Source organism: Malaclemys terrapin, chromosome 3 (assembly GCF_027887155.1).
Source record: "Malaclemys terrapin pileata isolate rMalTer1 chromosome 3, rMalTer1.hap1, whole genome shotgun sequence".
In the NCBI taxonomy this organism is placed as follows: domain Eukaryota; kingdom Metazoa; phylum Chordata; order Testudines; family Emydidae; genus Malaclemys; species Malaclemys terrapin.
In genome coordinates this window covers 169,572,586-169,591,341 of record NC_071507.1, presented here as the reverse complement: position 1 = coordinate 169,591,341, position 18,756 = coordinate 169,572,586, and the positions used below count along the sequence as shown (strand labels likewise).

The following is an 18,756-nucleotide window of genomic DNA, read 5'->3' as shown; positions in this document are numbered from 1 at the left end:
AAACCAGCCCGGCCCACCAGGACCGTGTGCCAAAGGTTGCCGATCCCTGCGGTTGCATTTTATGTTGGTACCGTGAAATATAAGAAAATAGTAAAATAACCATAGCAGGGAAGGAGTTCTTAAAAACTACATAGAAGTGTGCATGTTGGTCTCCTTACAGCTCAAAGCATGGAAATTAGGATGTGGCCCAGTTTATATAACTAATACATTTTGACAGTTTTTGTTTTCAGTTTTCTGTCATCCTTCTCCTGAAAGTAATCTTTTCAGACGATAAAGGAAGTGTTGAAATGGAAAAACTAATGGAGCATAGCTTGTTGGCTATGAGTTAGAAGCAGCACAGGGATCAGCAATAAAAGTAGCTGCTTTCACCTCTGTCTCCTGTTACAATTTATGCTGCCACACACGGCTCTTTGTCCACAGTTTACCACTTAAGCATTAAGAGTGTGAAATCTTTAAAACTCAAAAGTGATGCTATTGAAATTATAAATGACAAACAATATGTACCCCTTGAGAGTTTCTCCCAAATGGATGTATGTGGCAATCCCCACTGCTTTTTAAGCCTCCTGGCATGCACAGGAAAGGGCCTTTTCCCCACTACAAATACAGCTAGCTCCAACACAAGAACTATGTTGTTACTGGTTCCTTCCAGTCCATGGTATTTGTAGAGGGGAAGAGCCCTGGGTTTCCTGCCGTAGATTCCCAACAGATCTGAGGAACAATTTGAAGTAGCTTTCAATGACTTGACCACTTCCTCCCTTGCAGAAGAGGAAAGGAAGTAGCACTGAAGCTCTTTAGAACTTGAGCCCATTGCAGAAGGAGAATCTGATTCTGCAGAATTTTCCACTTGTAAAGTTCCACATTGCTCCTGCGCTTACTCCTTTAAAAAAAAATACTAGAAGGGGAAGGTGGAGGGGGGGGGAACAGCTTGGAAAAAAGGGAAAACAAGAAACAGATGTTTCCAGTATTTCTGTTTCTTCATGTGTAACCACGTTTGTTGTAGGGATTGTCTTGCTGAGCACATAGCTAGCACTAAAGTGAGAGAAGACAGGAAAAATAATTATATAGGGAGGAAGAAGAAAAAAGAAACACAAGTTGTGCTACTGTACAATTCTCCAAGAATGATATTGCTCCAAAACATATTGATCCACCAGCCGTGTTTGATAAACAATTGGTCATTCGGATTGATAAAATGTAAATGCTGCTACTTTTATTTAGCTGTCTCTACAGTTTTCTCTCCATTTCCTTTCCCCAGTCACTTTGCCTTAGGAGTGTTAACCATACCGTGTGTGTGTGTGTGTGTGTGTGTGTGTGTGTGTAAAGCCAATATTGTAATGTATGGTATCCAATACCGAAGCTCTAATTACAGTTCTTCTCCCATTTACTTGTGTACTCTCTCCTCTCTATAAATGATCTGCCCAAAAGTGAGTTAAGGCATATCACTAAAATACTAATTCATACCCATGCCATCTCTGACCTTTAATGCGACTCCCACCATCACCACCACTGCCTTAGCACTTCTCTCTTTCTCTTCTAAGCCATTCAGAGTGTCATTGCCAAAATTATGCTCCTTGGTGGTTGATCAGACCATATCATTTCCCTTTTTGAAGCACACCACTGGCTTTGCCTTGGCCCCCATATCAAGATTAAAGCTCTCAACCTTGCCTTCAGAGTCCCACACAACTGTCTGCCTAGAGATCTAATCACTTACTGTATTCCCCATTCTCTCTTCCAGTGCCACCAGCCTCGCAAACCCCTACTTTCCATGCTGCACCTGCTCATGGTGGGTCATCCCTATTCCAGTGTGTGTGTACGTACGTACGTGTACACACACACACACACACACACACCCCTTCCCCATTCGTATCCATCATAAAGGCCCACATTTTCCTTAAGGCCTAAAGCCAGGCAAAATTAGATTAGAGTAAAGATCTACGGTAACTATTTCCTCTGCACCACCCAGTGCATCTTCTCTGCTTTCTAGGTTGTAAGTTTGCTGGAGTACAGGCTGTCTCTGTCTGTTTTATACAGGGCCAAAAGCCCTTGGGACAAAGGGAGAGGGAATGTGGAAAAGCTTGTTCTGTTATGATTTCTTGTTTATATCGCTGTAGTGGCTAGGAACCCCAATCAGGGCTTGGAGCCCCATTGTGTTGCTATATAGGCACTGTGTACACATAACAAGAGACGGTCATTGTCCCAAAGAGCTTACAATCTAAGTAACTGTATGTTCTTGGCAATTTTTTCTCTGTGAGGGCCTTGTAGGCTTTGAACCAGAGTCCCAAAAGGCCAGTGACTTAAAAACTGGTGTAGTCAGTTGCCCAGCTACTTAATTTGTCTTTTTAAAATGTAAAACTGAGGTGTGAATTCTTGCAATTCTTTTCTTTTATAATCAATGCTCAGCAGCTTTTTGTTTTTGTGGGTATTTTTTTTAAAGGAGAAAATAACCTTTTCCCCTCCTTTTAATTTCACTAGGATACAGGGCATCCCTGCACAGCCAATGATCCAGACACCTGTTTCATGCCAGTTTCTCCGCAGCACTTCATTGATCTCTTCAAATTTTAAGAGGTCCAATAGCCTTGTTTTTGTTTTTGATCATCTTTGTGAAGAATCATGCAGTATGTATTATGCTTTGTGTGCAATATCTTTTTAAATGTACTTCATAGTAAAAAGGGATGTCTAGGAGGGAGGGGGGAAATTGGAGAGGTGTATTCCAAATGCTATTTGTGTGCAGAAATGAACTGAAGAGGGATAAATATCTCCAAAGAAGACGCATTCTGTAGAGATGTCTACAAAAGGCTCTTTTGAATCCAAGAAAGAGTACATTTTTAGTCCTGCCTTTAAGTCCATTTTGTACTGATTTAACATTTCATTAAGGCTATTGAGACTTGGGGGGAGAGAGTTGTTGGAAGGGCTATTCTTGGAGTGACCAAAAGCAATTTGTCTTAATCCTTCACTCTTTTTATGCCACCATTTTCCAAATACTTACATACAATTTGCACATTTATAAATATTCATCTGATTCCTTTTTGGACTCCTTCATAAATATCAAGTCAATTACCAAGGTGGCGTTAATCATTGTGAGTTTGTGTGTGAATAAAATATAGAGTTGTGATTATCTGTTGTTGAACCTGTTATGAAGGAAACCAACCTCTGTACATACATTATGCAGAATATTTATTTTTCTTAAAAGGTATTTTATTATCCACATCAAACCTGTTTTTAAAGACATCCTAAATAGTATGGGAGGCTGTTCAGTGGTTGCTGAAGAATGATGGGTTTTTCCAATGGTAGCCACAGTCTTTTTTATTTTTATTTAATTTTTATTTTAAATTAGGTGTTAAACTATTGCAGAAGGACTTTTAGACATCCTCGAGAAAGGACACATTACTGAGCTTTAATGCAGAAAATGAATACAGTGTGTTGCTAGGCCACTAGTATAGTGGTGGTATTACATTGTTCTAGTAACGGAGGCTCTGAGTTGGAAATTCTTTGCACTAAAAGGCAGCTTGTTGATCTGAAGCACCTTCTGCTGACTAACCCCATAGTGACATGAATTCTGCAAGAAGCTACCTTCTTATACCTTGTAAATTTACAGAAGGGGGGGGGGGGGCGCTGTCCAGAGATAGGAAAAAATAATTAAGTTGTTCACAAAGTTTTTTGGAGAGATCATTTACCAACTGTGTAATGTAAAGACAAAATACAAAACATATTATATATCACACTGCTTGTTTTCAATCTAGTTTTGTATACAATGTAATAAATCATGTTTTACCTATTATTCTTTAGCAATTTCTTTTGCATTTAGAAATTAGTCCGTCTGAATTTATAGCACTGGCTTCTGTGTCCATCACCAATGCAGGTTAGCATTTGCTAACTGAACAAGAAAAATGTATATATCTACTGTTCCCATATCATTTTTAATTTATTTTAACAGAGCCAGAACTTTAGCACTAGTGGATTGTGCAGGAAAGAGAGAATATTTAAGTGCTTGAAAAGAAGTTAGCTCTTCACAATAAGTGAACTATTCTTCCCTGGATTTAATACCGATGACCTGTCCTTATCAATGCAGATGTGAAAGGTCACAAACCTTTTTGCCCTAAAGCTTAAATAAATAAAAATCAGATGTTGAGCTCATAAGACTCCCTCCTTGATGCAGTTGGTTTTGGGGTTGTGTTGGTGTTTTGTTTTGAGTTTACATTCCAAGCATCCCAAGTAAAAGGTTAAAGAAACTGAATCTGATGGTAAAGAAGCAAGGTTTACTATTTTTGCATTTGCTTGATTGCTAACTGATTTTATTGCAAGTCTTGTGACGTGATGTTTTCCTAAGTCCCAGCTTCTGGAGTCAGGTGACTTGTGTTAGAACCTCAGCTTTCATTAAAATTATGTTTCTATTCTTAGAGTTGTGGAGAAAAAGCTTGAAAATGGGACCCAAAACGTTTCAACATCAGAGGTCAAATAAGAGTCCTCAAATAGATTTTAAAAAGAACTCTCATGATTTGTAAGCCAGTCTCATGAGTGGGGGGGGGAGGGCAGGGGCTCACTCGTGATTTGTGAGCACTTGGGGTTGTCAGTGTAGTAAGTGGCTCTCAAAGCTCTTTACACACATTATTGAAGCTTCACAGTCCTGGGGATGTAGTCATAGCTTATCCCACATTTTACAATTGGGTCAACTGTAGGCAGAGAGAGGTTAAGTGACTTGTCCAAGGACATACAACATGTCCATAATAAAGCATTAGCTCTTGCTCCCAGCTATACCCATTAACCAATGATTCTTTCATCAGGGGTTGGTCTGGCTACCTTCACTTCAACATCTACAGTCCCCCCTTGGACAGATGATGGCATGGCTGCCTCTGCTGCCAATCATACCCTATTTCATATTTAATTTTGTAGTGGTATAACCAGTGCTCTTCAACAAATACCTCAATACCTACAGGAGATCAGTAACTGGCTCAGACTCCATCTGGCAACCTTGAAGTGATGCTGATTGGCAGAGGGAAACACATCGAACTCAGGTTCACTTCTCTCTCCTTCTATCAAAGACATCTGCTCCGATTTGCCAGAGTGCTGCAAACTCTGTCCTGCTTGACTTATTGTTAAAGCTTAAGGATCAAGGAGCATGGTGATAAATGCTTTCTTCCACCCTCTAGGACAGGATCTGCCTAAAATTCTCAATCCATTCACCGCTTCCAGAATGGATTGTTGTAACTTGCTGTACGCGGGGCTGAATGTGACACTGGGCGGAGACTCCAGTTGGTGCAGAATGCAGCTGCCACCTCCTCTACGGGACAGACCACCATACATACATAACCTTTGGGCTCCAATTACTCCACTGCACCGGTGACACTTCCTGCAGCTCCCATTGGCCAGTAATGGCGAACCGCGGCCACTGGGAGCTGTGAGCGGCTGTACCTGCGGACGCTCAGGTAAACAAAGTGTCTCGGGGCGCACTAGGGGCTTACCCCGATCAAGCCGCGAACCAAGTTTGGGAACCCCTGGATTTGCACATTAGCATAAATTATAACAAATGTGTGCTCTGGCCTCTGGAGCATTGCACAGTAAATATTTATTAACTGCTTCACTGTACTTGACCTACTACAGTACTGCACAGATTGAGCTCGTGCTAGGTGGTTACTTTGTCTAGTGCTGTCAGCTGAGGTGCCCCATGCATTACAAACATTAAATAAATCTCACACTCATAGGTTACATCATCACTAGTGACTGTACACATGTTCATGCATGTGGTTGTGCCAGAAGCCCACTATTTTCCACCGCTAAATCCTGGAAACACACAACTGCACGTAAGTACACATGAATAAGTTACCATGCCTGAGGGGTATATGTAAGGACCCATCGTGGGCTGTGGCATGGCCCTGTACATCTGCCGGTGGGCTGGGTGGATAGAGGCAATGGGCATGTACCTGGTTCTGCATTTCAGTAGTCCTCCAATACCCACAATGCACTGAACTCTTTTCTGTCTGTCCCTTACCCCATCCATAAAGATCCCTGTTGCTCCATTTTCACCAGTAGGAGCAAACTGTGCTGACCCCACTAGAACTGTTCTCCACTGCACTCTTTTTACCAGTACCCATGAACATGGAGCCTGTTCTGAGAGCAGCCAGCTGGCCCCCAATCAGTGCGATTGGGGTATAGCATCCTCCACAACTTCTCCTGGAGCAAAGTTGGTGGATGTGGGCAAACAGTGGACTCTGGCCCAGTGCTGGGAACACATTAAGCATGTGAGGCTCTTGCACAGGAGAGTAAAGACTCCAGCAATCACTCTGGGAAGGCTCCTCGTTCATACCCCTTCTATGATGAGCTGGACCAGGTGCCGTCCAGGGCTGCCAGTGCAGAGCCTGAAGTTGCTCACAACCCTCCACCCCCACCGCTGCCCAACCCTGCCAGCCTCATTGCTGGGATGCCAATGGAGACCAGGATGAGGTGGCAACAGGGACCGTGGAGGAGGTCCTTGAAGACTTGCAGGACATTGAGCATGTGATTCTGCCCCCTCTACCCAGAGAAGCTGGTTGACGAAATCCACACACACCCCGCCCCCGACAAACCTGAACCACAGCAGGACCTAAGGCTGGTGAGTTAGAATGGACTCCCTCACCCTCCCTGCCAATATCCCCTCTTGCTCTGGTGCTATAGTCCTAATTTTAAATCCAACTCCCCACTCCACTTCCATCTTTACAGGGTCCCTGAGCAAAACCCAGCTATAAATTAATGATTTTACTGATTGCCAGTTAGCCCTTATTATGCATTTTGCAGAAGCAATAAAGCAGATTAACAATCTCTGTTCATTTTTCAGCCAACATGCAGGCAGTGATGGTCTTGGTTCTGTGTGGCTCAGAGGAAGAGGGAGTGGGTTTAGAAAAATCCCAGTTGGGGATGGGTCATTATAGAAAACATAGTAGTTTGTCTAAAGTTAGGAACAGCTGTCTTTTTTCCCTTGGAAGATTATACAGTTTCAGTTCCTCTCCCAGCCACGCCTGATCATGCTGTCCCCTTACAAACAGAAACCACCCAAGAATGGAGGCAGGGGTTGAGGTGGTGGATGGGGGTAGGCCCAGGAAGGAGAAGGGAACACTTTTTGGTTGTCTGAGGAAAAGTTAGTCACAACAGTCCTTTCTCACTTAGACTCAGGAATGGTAAAAATTCTGTTGTCTTCTGTCATTACCCCACACTGAGACATGCTGCACAAAATGGGACTGAGAGCAGGATCCTAACTGGCAGTTGCATAAACACAAGAGGATGTCCCTTTGCAGTGGAGAGGCAAGAGTGACCTGGTGCTGACCTGAAAGGTCAGGGAACAAAAATAAAGTTGTACTGTGTCTTTTTCTTTCTCTGTTTAATTCAGCGTTGTTAGGCAGCACAGGGGCAAGATTTTGTGGGGATGCCAGGGTGCATGAGAGGGGGTGGGCATTGTTCATATTTCCCTTTCCATCAATGCTCCGTATGCTAGCTGAGAATATAGTCTATTTCCAATTGACTTGCCTCCAAGTTCTGGAAGCATATTCCAGCAAACTTTTGGTGTAGCAAAAACTCCAGCTGCATCTTGAGCTTCAATGGAAGTGCAAATCATTTTGGTCCATTGTTGTAGGTGACCAAACCCCTCCCTTCAGCAATATGTAGAGGTTGCTTGTTGGTATATAGGTCTGTTTGTTAGCCTGGGATAGAATTTTGATACTCTGATACTAATATGTGTAAACAAAGGACAAAGACACAGCGATGATGCTTCTGCCTAGTCAGATGGATTTGTTAGTACAATGGGAATAGATAAGAGCAGTTAAAGTGTTACTCAGAGCACACTTTAAGATTGCCTCAACCCCTATCTCAAAGCAAAATCAAGCAACCAGTCGGGAGGGGCAAAGGGACTTGGCGGGGGTGGGGGGAGGTATAAAACACTAAAAGACCAAAGAAATGCCTGTCTCTGAGCACAACCTCACTCCTTACCCCTGCCATGGGGTACAAAAGAGGTGGGATGAAGACCCTAGACCCAAAATGGAACATGACCCTAAGTTGTAAGGGCTGGGACTGTAGGCCTGCATTTCCGGTATAGTTATGCCTCCTCAGGAGGGGAGATGAGTCACTAGGAAACAAGGCTCTGCAGCGTCAGAGTTATGGAACACGTTTGCTGGAAACTAACCCCAATAAACACTGCATTGTCTACACTTCGGCCTTCTGCTTTCTGTCCGCGTGACAAGAACCAGGGGAGAGTGTGAAGGGAAAGCCCTCTTAACATTGCCCCTTAGCAGAAACATCTCTCTGGCATAGGTTTCCTCCACAGAAGTTAAAAGCCACATCTCTTTTCAGCCTGGGTACCTTGAAAACATTCTATGTTCTCCAAAGGTAGCCCAGCCTTTAAAAAAAGAAATCATAAACTGGTAACTTGGAGGGAACTGTCACCCCCACCCCACCCTTTGAGACACTATGGAAATTTCATAAAACATTAGTACATGTATCTTACCCTTCGTAGCCACTGCTCCTTCCTCATGGGCTGCAAAAGTCTGAAAATCCAGGGTAGTCTAACAGCCACAGCTCTGGAATGCTGAAAAGCATCAAGATTGTGGCCTTCCACAGCAAACTTACGTGGGGGAATTTCTTGGCTTCTTCCAAAGGACAAAAAATAATACTACCCTTGTCTTTGGACTGGCAGGATGTCTGGCTCCCAAGAGGGAAACCATTCCACCAGGTGGACAGGAGCAGCACCACAGAGGGAGGAGAAGCTTGGAGGACCTGTTCATTGGCATGGACAGGAGAAACTAGGCTCAGGCTTTTCAGCAGGAAGACACACTGATGCATCAGTTCGTAGATCAGGTTGCACACCATAGGAAACAGGAGCATGCCATAATGGAGAGACTGATAGACCTGGGGACCTAATGCGTTTGAGGTCCACTTGCTGCCACGGCCACTGTCTCTCTCCATGAATCACCACCACCACCTCTTCCCAGTCCACCCCTGAGCAACCAGGAGGAGCCTCCAGGATTTCCAGGATCACATCCCCCACTGGCCCCCTAAACCAGGAGGAGAACAATAAGCCAGAAGGACTTCCTGAACCCCACCAAGTGCCCAACCCCCAAACCCCAAACAGGAGATGTCTCTGTTTGATCCCAGTCATCCCCCCCTTGTTGGGCAAGGGCAAAGAGACAGGTACAGAGACATTAAAATTTGGCTGTTGTTCATGGAGTCAGTCCTGTTATGTTTTGCTGGTTTACATTGCCTTTTAAAACTATTTCAATTACCCATTCCATATAGTACTTTTAATAGATGTTATACTTTTCTTCACTTGTGTTAACTCCTTCTTCACTGTGATGAATGTAAGATGTTTTCAGGTTCTGGATTGGGTCACTTGAATCACAGCACGTGAATTGGAATAGTGTAACTGTCTGGTGCCATCACAGTGCAACACAATTTTGTCCATCCCACACCGACAACTCCCGCCCGCTCCTCCCCTAGGTTAGGAAATAGCCACAGTCTGAAGGATACAGGGGCGGAATGGGAAAAGTTTGGTTAGTGTGATGTGCTTACAGAGAGCACTGCTAGTTTTAAATCAACAGAACTCACAGTACTAAAAATAGGTAGAGAAATATCTTTATGGCTTGCCTCATATGCAGGAAAACAAAGCACAGTCCAAGTAACAATACAGGCCTCTGCCATTACCCTGTGATAAACAGCCCTTCTCTCCCCCGCCTTCCAAACTCTGGGCTGTTTCAGTTCTGGGATTCGTGCTCCATAACAGCCACTAAGTGCAGGTAGCACTGCTGTAAAGAATAGTTTAAAAAAGGGTTGGGTGCCCACACCACACTATCCCCATAAAGCAAATGTTGAGAAGGTCATTAGGAGAGATTGAGTGCTCCCGATACCAGAGGTTTGGAAATAAGTGTGAAAAGTTAAGATGAAAGCTCTCCACAATCACTGCAGAACAACTCACCCACCACTAACACAACGCTAAGATGATAACACAGTAGAGATGCCCTCTTATAGTCTGTGATTTGTGAATTATCACAGGAACGAAGGGCTAATGATCTCCAGCTACAAGTGAACAAAACCACGTAGCCCCACAAGTATGTGCCAATGTTCCATCATGTGCTTTTCCAGCAGCTGTGTAGTGGGTGACACTGTTCCTCAGCACAGGTAAACGTCATCCTCTGCCTCCCTGCTGTGCCAAGATATGTGCACATATGGCATCTCTGATTTCCCTTGACTTCTGGGACCCAGGACCAGCATGCATGTGGGTGAGATCTAGCTTCCTGTATAGAGTTTGTAAACCCAACTTGTCCTGTGCCTACACAAGAGGCAAGTACTTCCTTTTACCTTCACAAACATTATGGAGAGTGCAGGGGGCAACAGTTATATGAATGTCATTGGCCACGCTGGCATCCAGACGTGTGTGGACAGCACCACTGAGATTTCAGCCTACAAAACTCATATTCCACAATCATTCTGCAGCTATTGAGTTTGTAACTAAATTCCCTTTTTCCAGATTCAGTTATCTTGGGGTTTTACAAGCCAAATTAGGAGCAGGTATGCAGGATTCCTCCAAAATAACAGTTGGCACAGACATGCCGTAGAGAACAATATCATTTGTGAGACGTTAAGTTCCTTCTTCAAGTACAATCCCGATCTCCTCAGCACCCTGGCATCATGAAACTTTCCAGTGTTTCCCACGATGGAACTGATGAATCTGCCTCTGTGGTCCACTAATCCTTGCAGAGTAAGTGAATGGTAACCATTTAGGTTCACATACTCGCCCCTTTTGGCGGGCACAGTATTGGGATGTGAGCACTATCGATGGCAGAGTTTGGAAACCTGATCCTCTGTAATTGAGCTGTTAGTTCTGGAACTCTGCTTATGGCAACCACCCATGGGTAGATCAGTGTTAATAGTCTTGCAAACCTGCACAATCCTGACCCTGATAACAAAATTTCCAACCCTGAAGTGATTTGCACTAGAGTCGTGGTGCAAGCCCCTCACACAGCTCCATGAAGGTCTGGTTCCTCATTCAGAAGTTCTGATGCCACTGCTGATCATTCCAGGGGTCAGGGACGGTGCTCTGGAACAGCTCTGGAACAGTCCCTGGGAGGATTCCTTCAGTGTGACAGACCCTCTTAGGATCTCACTCTTTCACTAGGGTAAGCCACTTGGCTTCATCATCTCCTTGGACTGAACCTCCACACCTTCATCACCCCTGCTTCACACAGTGAGCTCCTGTCAGTGAGTCCACCTCAGATGGGCACCTGAGAGATACTTCTACACTCAAAGGCAGCAATGCCCCCCGCCTTCAGCATCTGCAGTGACTCTCAGCCAGTGCTGTAAAAGCAGTAGGGTTTATTAGATGTCTGGAACACAGCCTAGAAAGTCCTTGGTTAGCATAGAGAAAAAAGTTACAGCATGGTCCATTCTGGTTACCAAGGGTCTCAGCCAAGCGGTGTCCATCCTTGGCTCCCCCTCTGTCTTCTTTGTTCAAATTCCCAGGCCAGTCCCCGCCTCAGTCCTTTGTTCCCAGCTGGTCAAACACAGCAGGCTTCCTGCAGAGGGGTGGACCATCCATGGTCTTTAGTTGCTAGATAACAAATGTCCTGGAGGTTGGCTTTGCCACTGTCTTCATGGACTCTCCAATGACATGGGCCTCAAACTCAAGACAGCCAGATATCAGTTATGCTTGCCTGAGAGTAAACAGCCTTTTCCCACCCCTTCAGGTGAAAAATGCAGGATATAGGGGAAACTGAGGTACACAATATTCATACAAATTATTTACAAAAAAATTCCCACTCTGTAACAGCAGGGTTCCAAAATGATGTGATCCCACTACACCATGCTGGTTCTTCTGCACCAGAAGCAACGGTCCACCCTGGGCAATTACCAGCGTTTACCATATCTACCTTGGGAACCAGATGAATTGTCATTCACCCTCAAAGTCAGCCTCCTTGGATGTGTCAGAAATTCCAGCTAGCATGTTGCCGTACACCTACTCCACTGCATAAACATTTGTCTCGCAACAGGAAGCAGGAGCAAAACCAGATCATTATCCAATTGCTATGTCTTCCACCCAGTTTGGCAGGAGGGACATATGAGCAGGAACTCTCATAAGCAAGTGTGCAAAGGTCGAGGGAGGGAGGGGGAGACAGTATCAACACCACAAAGCAAAGAAGTTCCTAGAGTGTCTCCCTGTGATGCACTAAAACCTGGGATACCATCCCTGAAATGGTAGTGCTGATGTCACATAATAATAGTGACAGTGTGGATGCAGGTATACATATATATGTAGTGTTATGCCCATTTCTAGCACAACATATGTGGACAAACTGCAGGAGGAAGGGAACATGTGTGAGCATGCATACGATCAAGTATCCAAGCATGCATGCCAGTGTAAGCGTAGCCATAGGGGGATGATACCTATTTTAAAGATGGGAAAACTGACCCAGTTAGTAATTGAGGTGGGGCAGTAAACTAGAACTCCCAGCTCGCAGTCCAACTCTTGGGCGATGCTGTATCTCCTACACAGGCTATACATGTCCTTTCTCTTGTGAAGCACATATACTTGTCTAATTGTCTTTCAGTCATTCTGCTAATAACACTTAGCTAACAAATGGCTTTGAATGTTTTCCCCAATTTTGTTTCTGTATAAGTTCTGTTTAAAATATGATTAAAACTTGCTCAGGCATCCATTTCTAAGGGATTATTGCACTTTATGGGTAATTTTAACTTTCAGCTCTAAAGCTGTGTAAAAATCCCTGAGGCACGCACAAACTGTTACTGCTTAATTCTGAGCTTACTTAAAGTTGGACGTATTTAATTTTTATATAGTCTCTTTCCACTTGAATGGTCACTTTTTCTATATTATTTAAAACTAAGTAATAATGGAAGAAATGTAATTAATTTGCCAAAGTCATACTTCTCTGTTCCCATACAATGATCAGATTGTGGATCAAAATTCCTCATTCACAAAGCATTTTTTCTACTTTGCTTTAATACCCTTTATCCTGACAAGCATGGGGCAGGGGCTGTGATTCTCCGACTTTTTCCTCCTGGGATCCACTAACACCACGGACTCTTTTGTGTACACTCCCTTCCTAAAGTGGATTACACAACTGCCGTGCAACAATATAATACGTTGTGGGCTAGATGAAAAAGTAATATCGTGGCAGTAGCATGGAAAGAGAAGAAAAACAAATTTGTTTTAATACGATGCTTGCTGCTGTTTAGATATATCTCTCATTTTGTACCTTGGCTGTTTTTCCTCACGTTAAATGTATGGTATTAGGACTGATCCTCTCTCCCTGCCAGGGAGACCATCGCAGGCTTTTCCCTTGATGGAAGCCACCGAGACACTAACAGTAGCAGCTACCAATACTGATTGGTGTAACTAGGGCTGTGCCAGTCCTGGGATCAGACTCAACAGACCCTTCCTAGGCGTGCCTCTTCTTCGAGTGCCCTTCAGCATCCTTGCCACAACTCGGTGCCTTGCCTGAAGATTTCAAAGGCCCCAGCCTGGAGTCATTCAAAGACTTACCGAATATTTTCTTCAGTACCAGTAAGGGTGACCTGCTTATAGACTCAGCTAGACTAGCCTGACAGAATCAGATGTTCTGAGCAGGAATGTTCTGATGGAGGGCAGAACACAGGCTCCAGGAGGAAGTAGTTGAGCCTGGCAGCCTTAGCCTTTTTGGAACAAGGTTTCAACCCTCTACCAATGTGACATTTGTCACCTATATGTGCCTCCCCCAGACATTTAAGGCAGCTGGGGTAAGGGTCACTCACTGGCATAGGTTTGCCACAGGAGTGACAGGCCTGGAAGCCAGGAGAAAGCAGCATTAGTCTGGAACCAGACCCAGTACCCAAACAGGCACTGGAGACCGAGCTTAGTTAAGAAATGAACTAAACTTACTCTAGTCACTAAACATGTACAAAAACCACTACTCTAGGCTAAACTAACATGACAGGTACTATATAGATACAAGAAGGGAGGGAAAACTTGCAAATGCAAAGACCATGGGTCCAACAAACATCACTGGCGGTAAGAAAGAACTGAGGGAGGCATGGAAAGCATGGCCCTTTATACCTGTGTGCAGTGGGGTGAGAAAATCAGAAGGTGCTCACACTGCTGAAGGAAAAATCTCTTACAACTGTGCATGAGGTGCACACAAACCTGCAGTGGAATTCACATGCAAACACTCGAAGAAGGTGGTAAACTACCCTGTTAAATGATTTCACTTGGCATGTAAGAGAGCCTGTTTGGATATGCGTTTCAGCCTGTATTACAGCTCTTTCTGAAATATGGAGAAATGGAGTACAATTAATATAAGATGACATTGTATCAATAGAACATAAAAAGAGCAATCTCCAATTTTACATTCTCTCTTGCTCCCATTTCCTTACTCCTCACCATCCTTCATTCGTTCCTTATGCCAGCACATCCGCTCCATCACTTGTCCTTAACATTCCTTTTTTCCTCCACACCTAGCTCCCACAGTACTATACGGGTGATGAGTTCAGGACCTCCACCCCAGTCTCAAATATTTGAAATCAGCTGTCAAATCAGGCCGCCCACTTTCTATGGGCCTGATTCAGCACAATCTATGTAATGTGCCATTCATGCTGGGTGCAGTATGGCAACACATCCTACGTGAGAACACTATCAGAGCTGAGGAGATGAGCAAAGAACGATGGCTCAGTAGGAATGGTGGGGTTTGCTTTTTTGTTTTTAGTTTGTTTTAAAGCAAAGAACTGATCCCTCTGCCTCCGCCAACATTCCCCTCTGTTCCCTTCTCCATCCTCACAGTGCAACATTGGAGGGAAGATTCTAGGTTATAGCAACAATATTTTTACATCCTGCAGATGCACATTTCAGTTAGCACTTCTAGTAAGTTAGATTTAATAATTTCATAGAATCGTAGGACTGGAAGAGACCTTGAAAGGTCTTCTAGTCCAGTCCCCTGCACTCAAGGCAGGACTACGTATTATCTAGACCAGTGGTTCTCAAACTTTTTGTATTGGTGACTCCTTTCACATGGCAAGCCGCTGAGTGCAACCCCCCTTATAAATTAAAAACATTGTTATTGCTATTATAAATGCTAAATTTATAACCCTATAGTTTAAAATGAGTTTATCTTCTCTGACCGCTATTAAATTAAGACTAAAACACACTTCTATCCAATTATTGTTATAAGCAGAAAAGTTTTAACTACTTAGTGTTTAATACTACAAAGGCCACAAACACGTTGTCAATATCACTTTTCACAACAGATTTATTAGTGCAGACTTCGCAGCAGACTTGCTAGCAGTTGCTCTGTTTCGTGCATGTACTCGCAACCCCCATGCAATTATCTCATGACCCCCTGAGGGGTTGCAACCCCCCAGTTTAAGAACCCCTAATCTAGACCATCCCTGACATCACAGGTGCCCACCGGCAGCCAAGCTCCCCGCTTTCCTCCCTCACTCCCACCCGTGGCCCCTGCCAATCAACTCCTCCCCCTCCCTCCCAGTGCCTCCTGCACACCATGGAACAGCTGTTCCACAGTATGCAGGAGGCATTTGGGGGGAAGGGGAGGAGCAGGGATGAGGCACGCTTGGGGGAGGGGGGAAAAAGAGGCAGGGAAGAGGCGGGGTGGGGGTGGGGTGGGGCCTTGGGGGAAGGGGTGGAGGTGGAGCCTGGGGCTGAGCGGGGGTTGAGCACCCCAGGGAAAATTAGAAGCCAGTGCCTGTGCATGACAGGTATTTGTCTAACATGTTCTTAACAATCTCCAATGACAGAGATTCCACAACCTCCCTGGGCAATTTATTCCAGTGCTTGATTACCTTGACAGTTAGGAGGCTTTTCCTAATGTCCAACCTAAACTGCCCTTTTCAATTTAAGCCCATTGCTTCTTGTTCTATCCTCAGAGATGAACAAGAACAATTTACCTCCCTCCTCCCTGTAACAACCTTTTACATATTCAAAACTGTTATGTCCCCCCTCAATCTTCTCTTCTCCAGCCTCAACAAATCCAACTTTTCAAATCTTCCTTCATAGGTCATGTTTTCTAGACCTTTAATCATTTTTGTTGCTCTTCTCTGGACTCCCTCCAGTTTGTCCACATCTTTCCTGAAATGTGGCACCCAGAACTGTACATGATACTCCAGTTGAGGCCTAATCAGCACAGAGTAGAGTGGAAGAATTACTTCTCATGTATTGCTTACAACACTCCTGCTAATACATCCCAGAATTATGCTAGCTTTTTTTGCAACAGTGTTACACTGTTGACTCATATTTAGCTTGTGATCCACTGTGATTCCTAGATCCCTTTCCACAGTGCTCCATCTTAGGCAATTATTTCTCATTTTATATGTGTGCAACTGATTGTTTCTTCCTAAGTGGAGAACTTTGCATTTTTCCTTATTGAATTTCATCCTATTTTCTTCATATAAATTTCTCCAGTTTGTCCAGATCATTTTGAATTTTAATCCCATCTTCCAAAGCACTTGCAACCCCTCTCTCTTGGTATTGTCCACAAACTTTATAAGTGTACTCTTTATGCCACTATCTAAATCACTAATGAAGATATTGAACAGAACCAGACCCAGAACTGATCCCTGTAGGAACCCACTAGATATGCCCTTCCAGCTTGACTGTGAACCACTACTCTCTGGAAATGGTTTTCTAACCAGTTATGCACCCACCTTAGAGTAGCTCAATCCAGACTGTATTTCCCCAGTTTGTGTATGAGAAAGTCATGCGAGACAATGTCAAAAGATATACCACATCTATCACTGACCCTGTATCCACAAGGCTTGTTACTCTGTCAAACAAACCTATTAGGCTGATTTGACATGATTTGTTCTTGACAAATCCATGATTACTGTTACTTATCACCTTATTATATTTAGGTGTTTGCAAACCGATTGCTTAATTATTTGCTCCATTATCTTTCCAGGTACTGAATTGAAACTGACTGGTCTGTAATTCTCAAGATTGTCTTATTTCCCTTTTCATAGATGGGGACTATATTTGCCCTTTTCCAGTCCTCTATAACCTCTCCTGTCTTCTATGACAATTCAAAGATAATTTCAAATCTCCTCAGTCAGAAATTTATACTTAAATTTCAAGCAAATTACATCTATTTTGATACATGTTGCAGTTTTATATAAAAATCCTATTTATTTTGCAGTAAAGTTTTACTAGATCTGTAGTATGAATTTCATAATCCTTTTAAGAATTTAGGGAAATGAAGGTCCTCATCCTATGAAACAACAGTTTACTTCCTAATGGGAAGTGATACTTGATTTGTTTCCCTTTGTTTGCCTCTCTCATATGCTGGAATGCAAGTTATTGTCTGAATGTTTAAAAGGTAAACAGTTTACCGGAGTCAACCCAAATGTAAGCCCATCTGCAGAAAGGGGAGGTTACTTATGGGTAACTAGAGGTTCTTCTAGATGTGTGAACTTTCTCTGTATTCCACTGAGAGTTATGCGCATGTGCCATGCACCCAGAGCCAGAGCTTTTGAAAGTAGTATCATTCGGCGGTCCATGTATGCGCCTTTTATATTTCTTCATGGTTTCTTGAGGCGATAAAGGGCAGGGCAAACCACCAGCATCTCCAGTTCCTTCTCCATCACAGACCTATCAGATCCGCAGCAGAGGGGAAGGAAAATGGTATCAGAATACACATAGGGACCACACATCTCGAAGAATCTCCAGTTGCAGGTAAGTAACTTCTCCTTCTTCTTCAAGTGATGGTCCTTATTGCAATTCCACTCAGGGTGATTGACAAGCAGTACCTAGATACAAGGATGCGAGGAAAATGATGGAACCTTAGAACAGAGGACCATTGTGCTGAACGAGGCATCTGTTGGGGAATCACATACTAGAGCATAGTGAGAGGGAAAGGTCTGTGCCAAACTCCATGTGGCCACCTTGCGTATGTCCGCGAGTGACATGTTGTGGAGCACAGCTATGGTTGATGCTTGTGCTCTTGTGGAATGGGCTCATATCCCATCTGGTGGGGAATGCCCTGACAATTGATAGCAGCGTGTAATGCACCCTAAGACCCACTTAGAGATTCTCTGGGTGCAAAGGGCATGTCCTTTAATTCTCTCCGCTATGGTGATAAATAGCCTGGGAAACTTCTAGAATGGCTTTGTACTTTGTAGATAAAAGGCCAGGGCCCAACGCACATCGAGGAAATGAAGCCACCGTTCCTCATTCAAGGCATGTGGTTTTGGAAAGAAGGTTGGCAGATGTATGGGTTGGTTCAGATGGAATTGGGAAACCATCTTTACCAGAAACTTGGGATTCAATCATAAAGACCTTGTCCATATGGAACGTGATGAAAGGATTCGGGGGGGGGAGGGTTGTCACCATGGCTCCCAGCTCACCAATCTTCCTCGCTGAGGTAATGGCAATAAGAAAGGGACCTTCATGGAGACGAGAGAGAGGGCAGGAGGCCAGGGTTCAAAGGGAGAATTCATTAAATAGGTAAGGACTAGGTTGAGATCCCATTTGGCTGAATGGGTGGATATTTATGTAAAAGGCCCTTCCAGAAATTGAATTCCCTTCGACTGGCGGATGGAAAGTGCTGATAGAGCTGAGAGCAAGTCCCGGAGTTTTCAGATGGAGGAAATAATCTAAGAGCATGGGGATGCCCAGGAGGTGAACCATGTTCATTTGGCCTGATACGATCACCTCGTGGAGTCCTTTCAGCTACTGGAGAGGATGTCTTGCACCGCCAATGAACATTCTCTTGTCCATTCAAAAACCATGCTGTCCGGTGTAGCATCCAT

At 44.0% G+C, this 18,756-nt stretch overlaps 1 protein-coding gene across 5 annotated transcripts in view; it reads left to right on the top strand.

Moving 5' to 3' along the window:
- FBXO25 (F-box protein 25) overlaps positions 1–3,775 on the top strand; it is a 76,751-nt gene extending 72,976 nt beyond the window's left edge. For all 5 annotated transcript variants that reach the window (XM_054023635.1, XM_054023637.1, XM_054023634.1 and 2 more), the window contains one exon: positions 2,470–3,775. In XM_054023635.1, coding sequence (XP_053879610.1) covers positions 2,470–2,559 — 90 coding nt within the window. In that variant the 3' untranslated portion in view covers positions 2,560–3,775. The remainder of the gene's footprint in view (positions 1–2,469) is intronic.
- Positions 3,776–18,756: the final 14,981 nt, after the last annotated feature.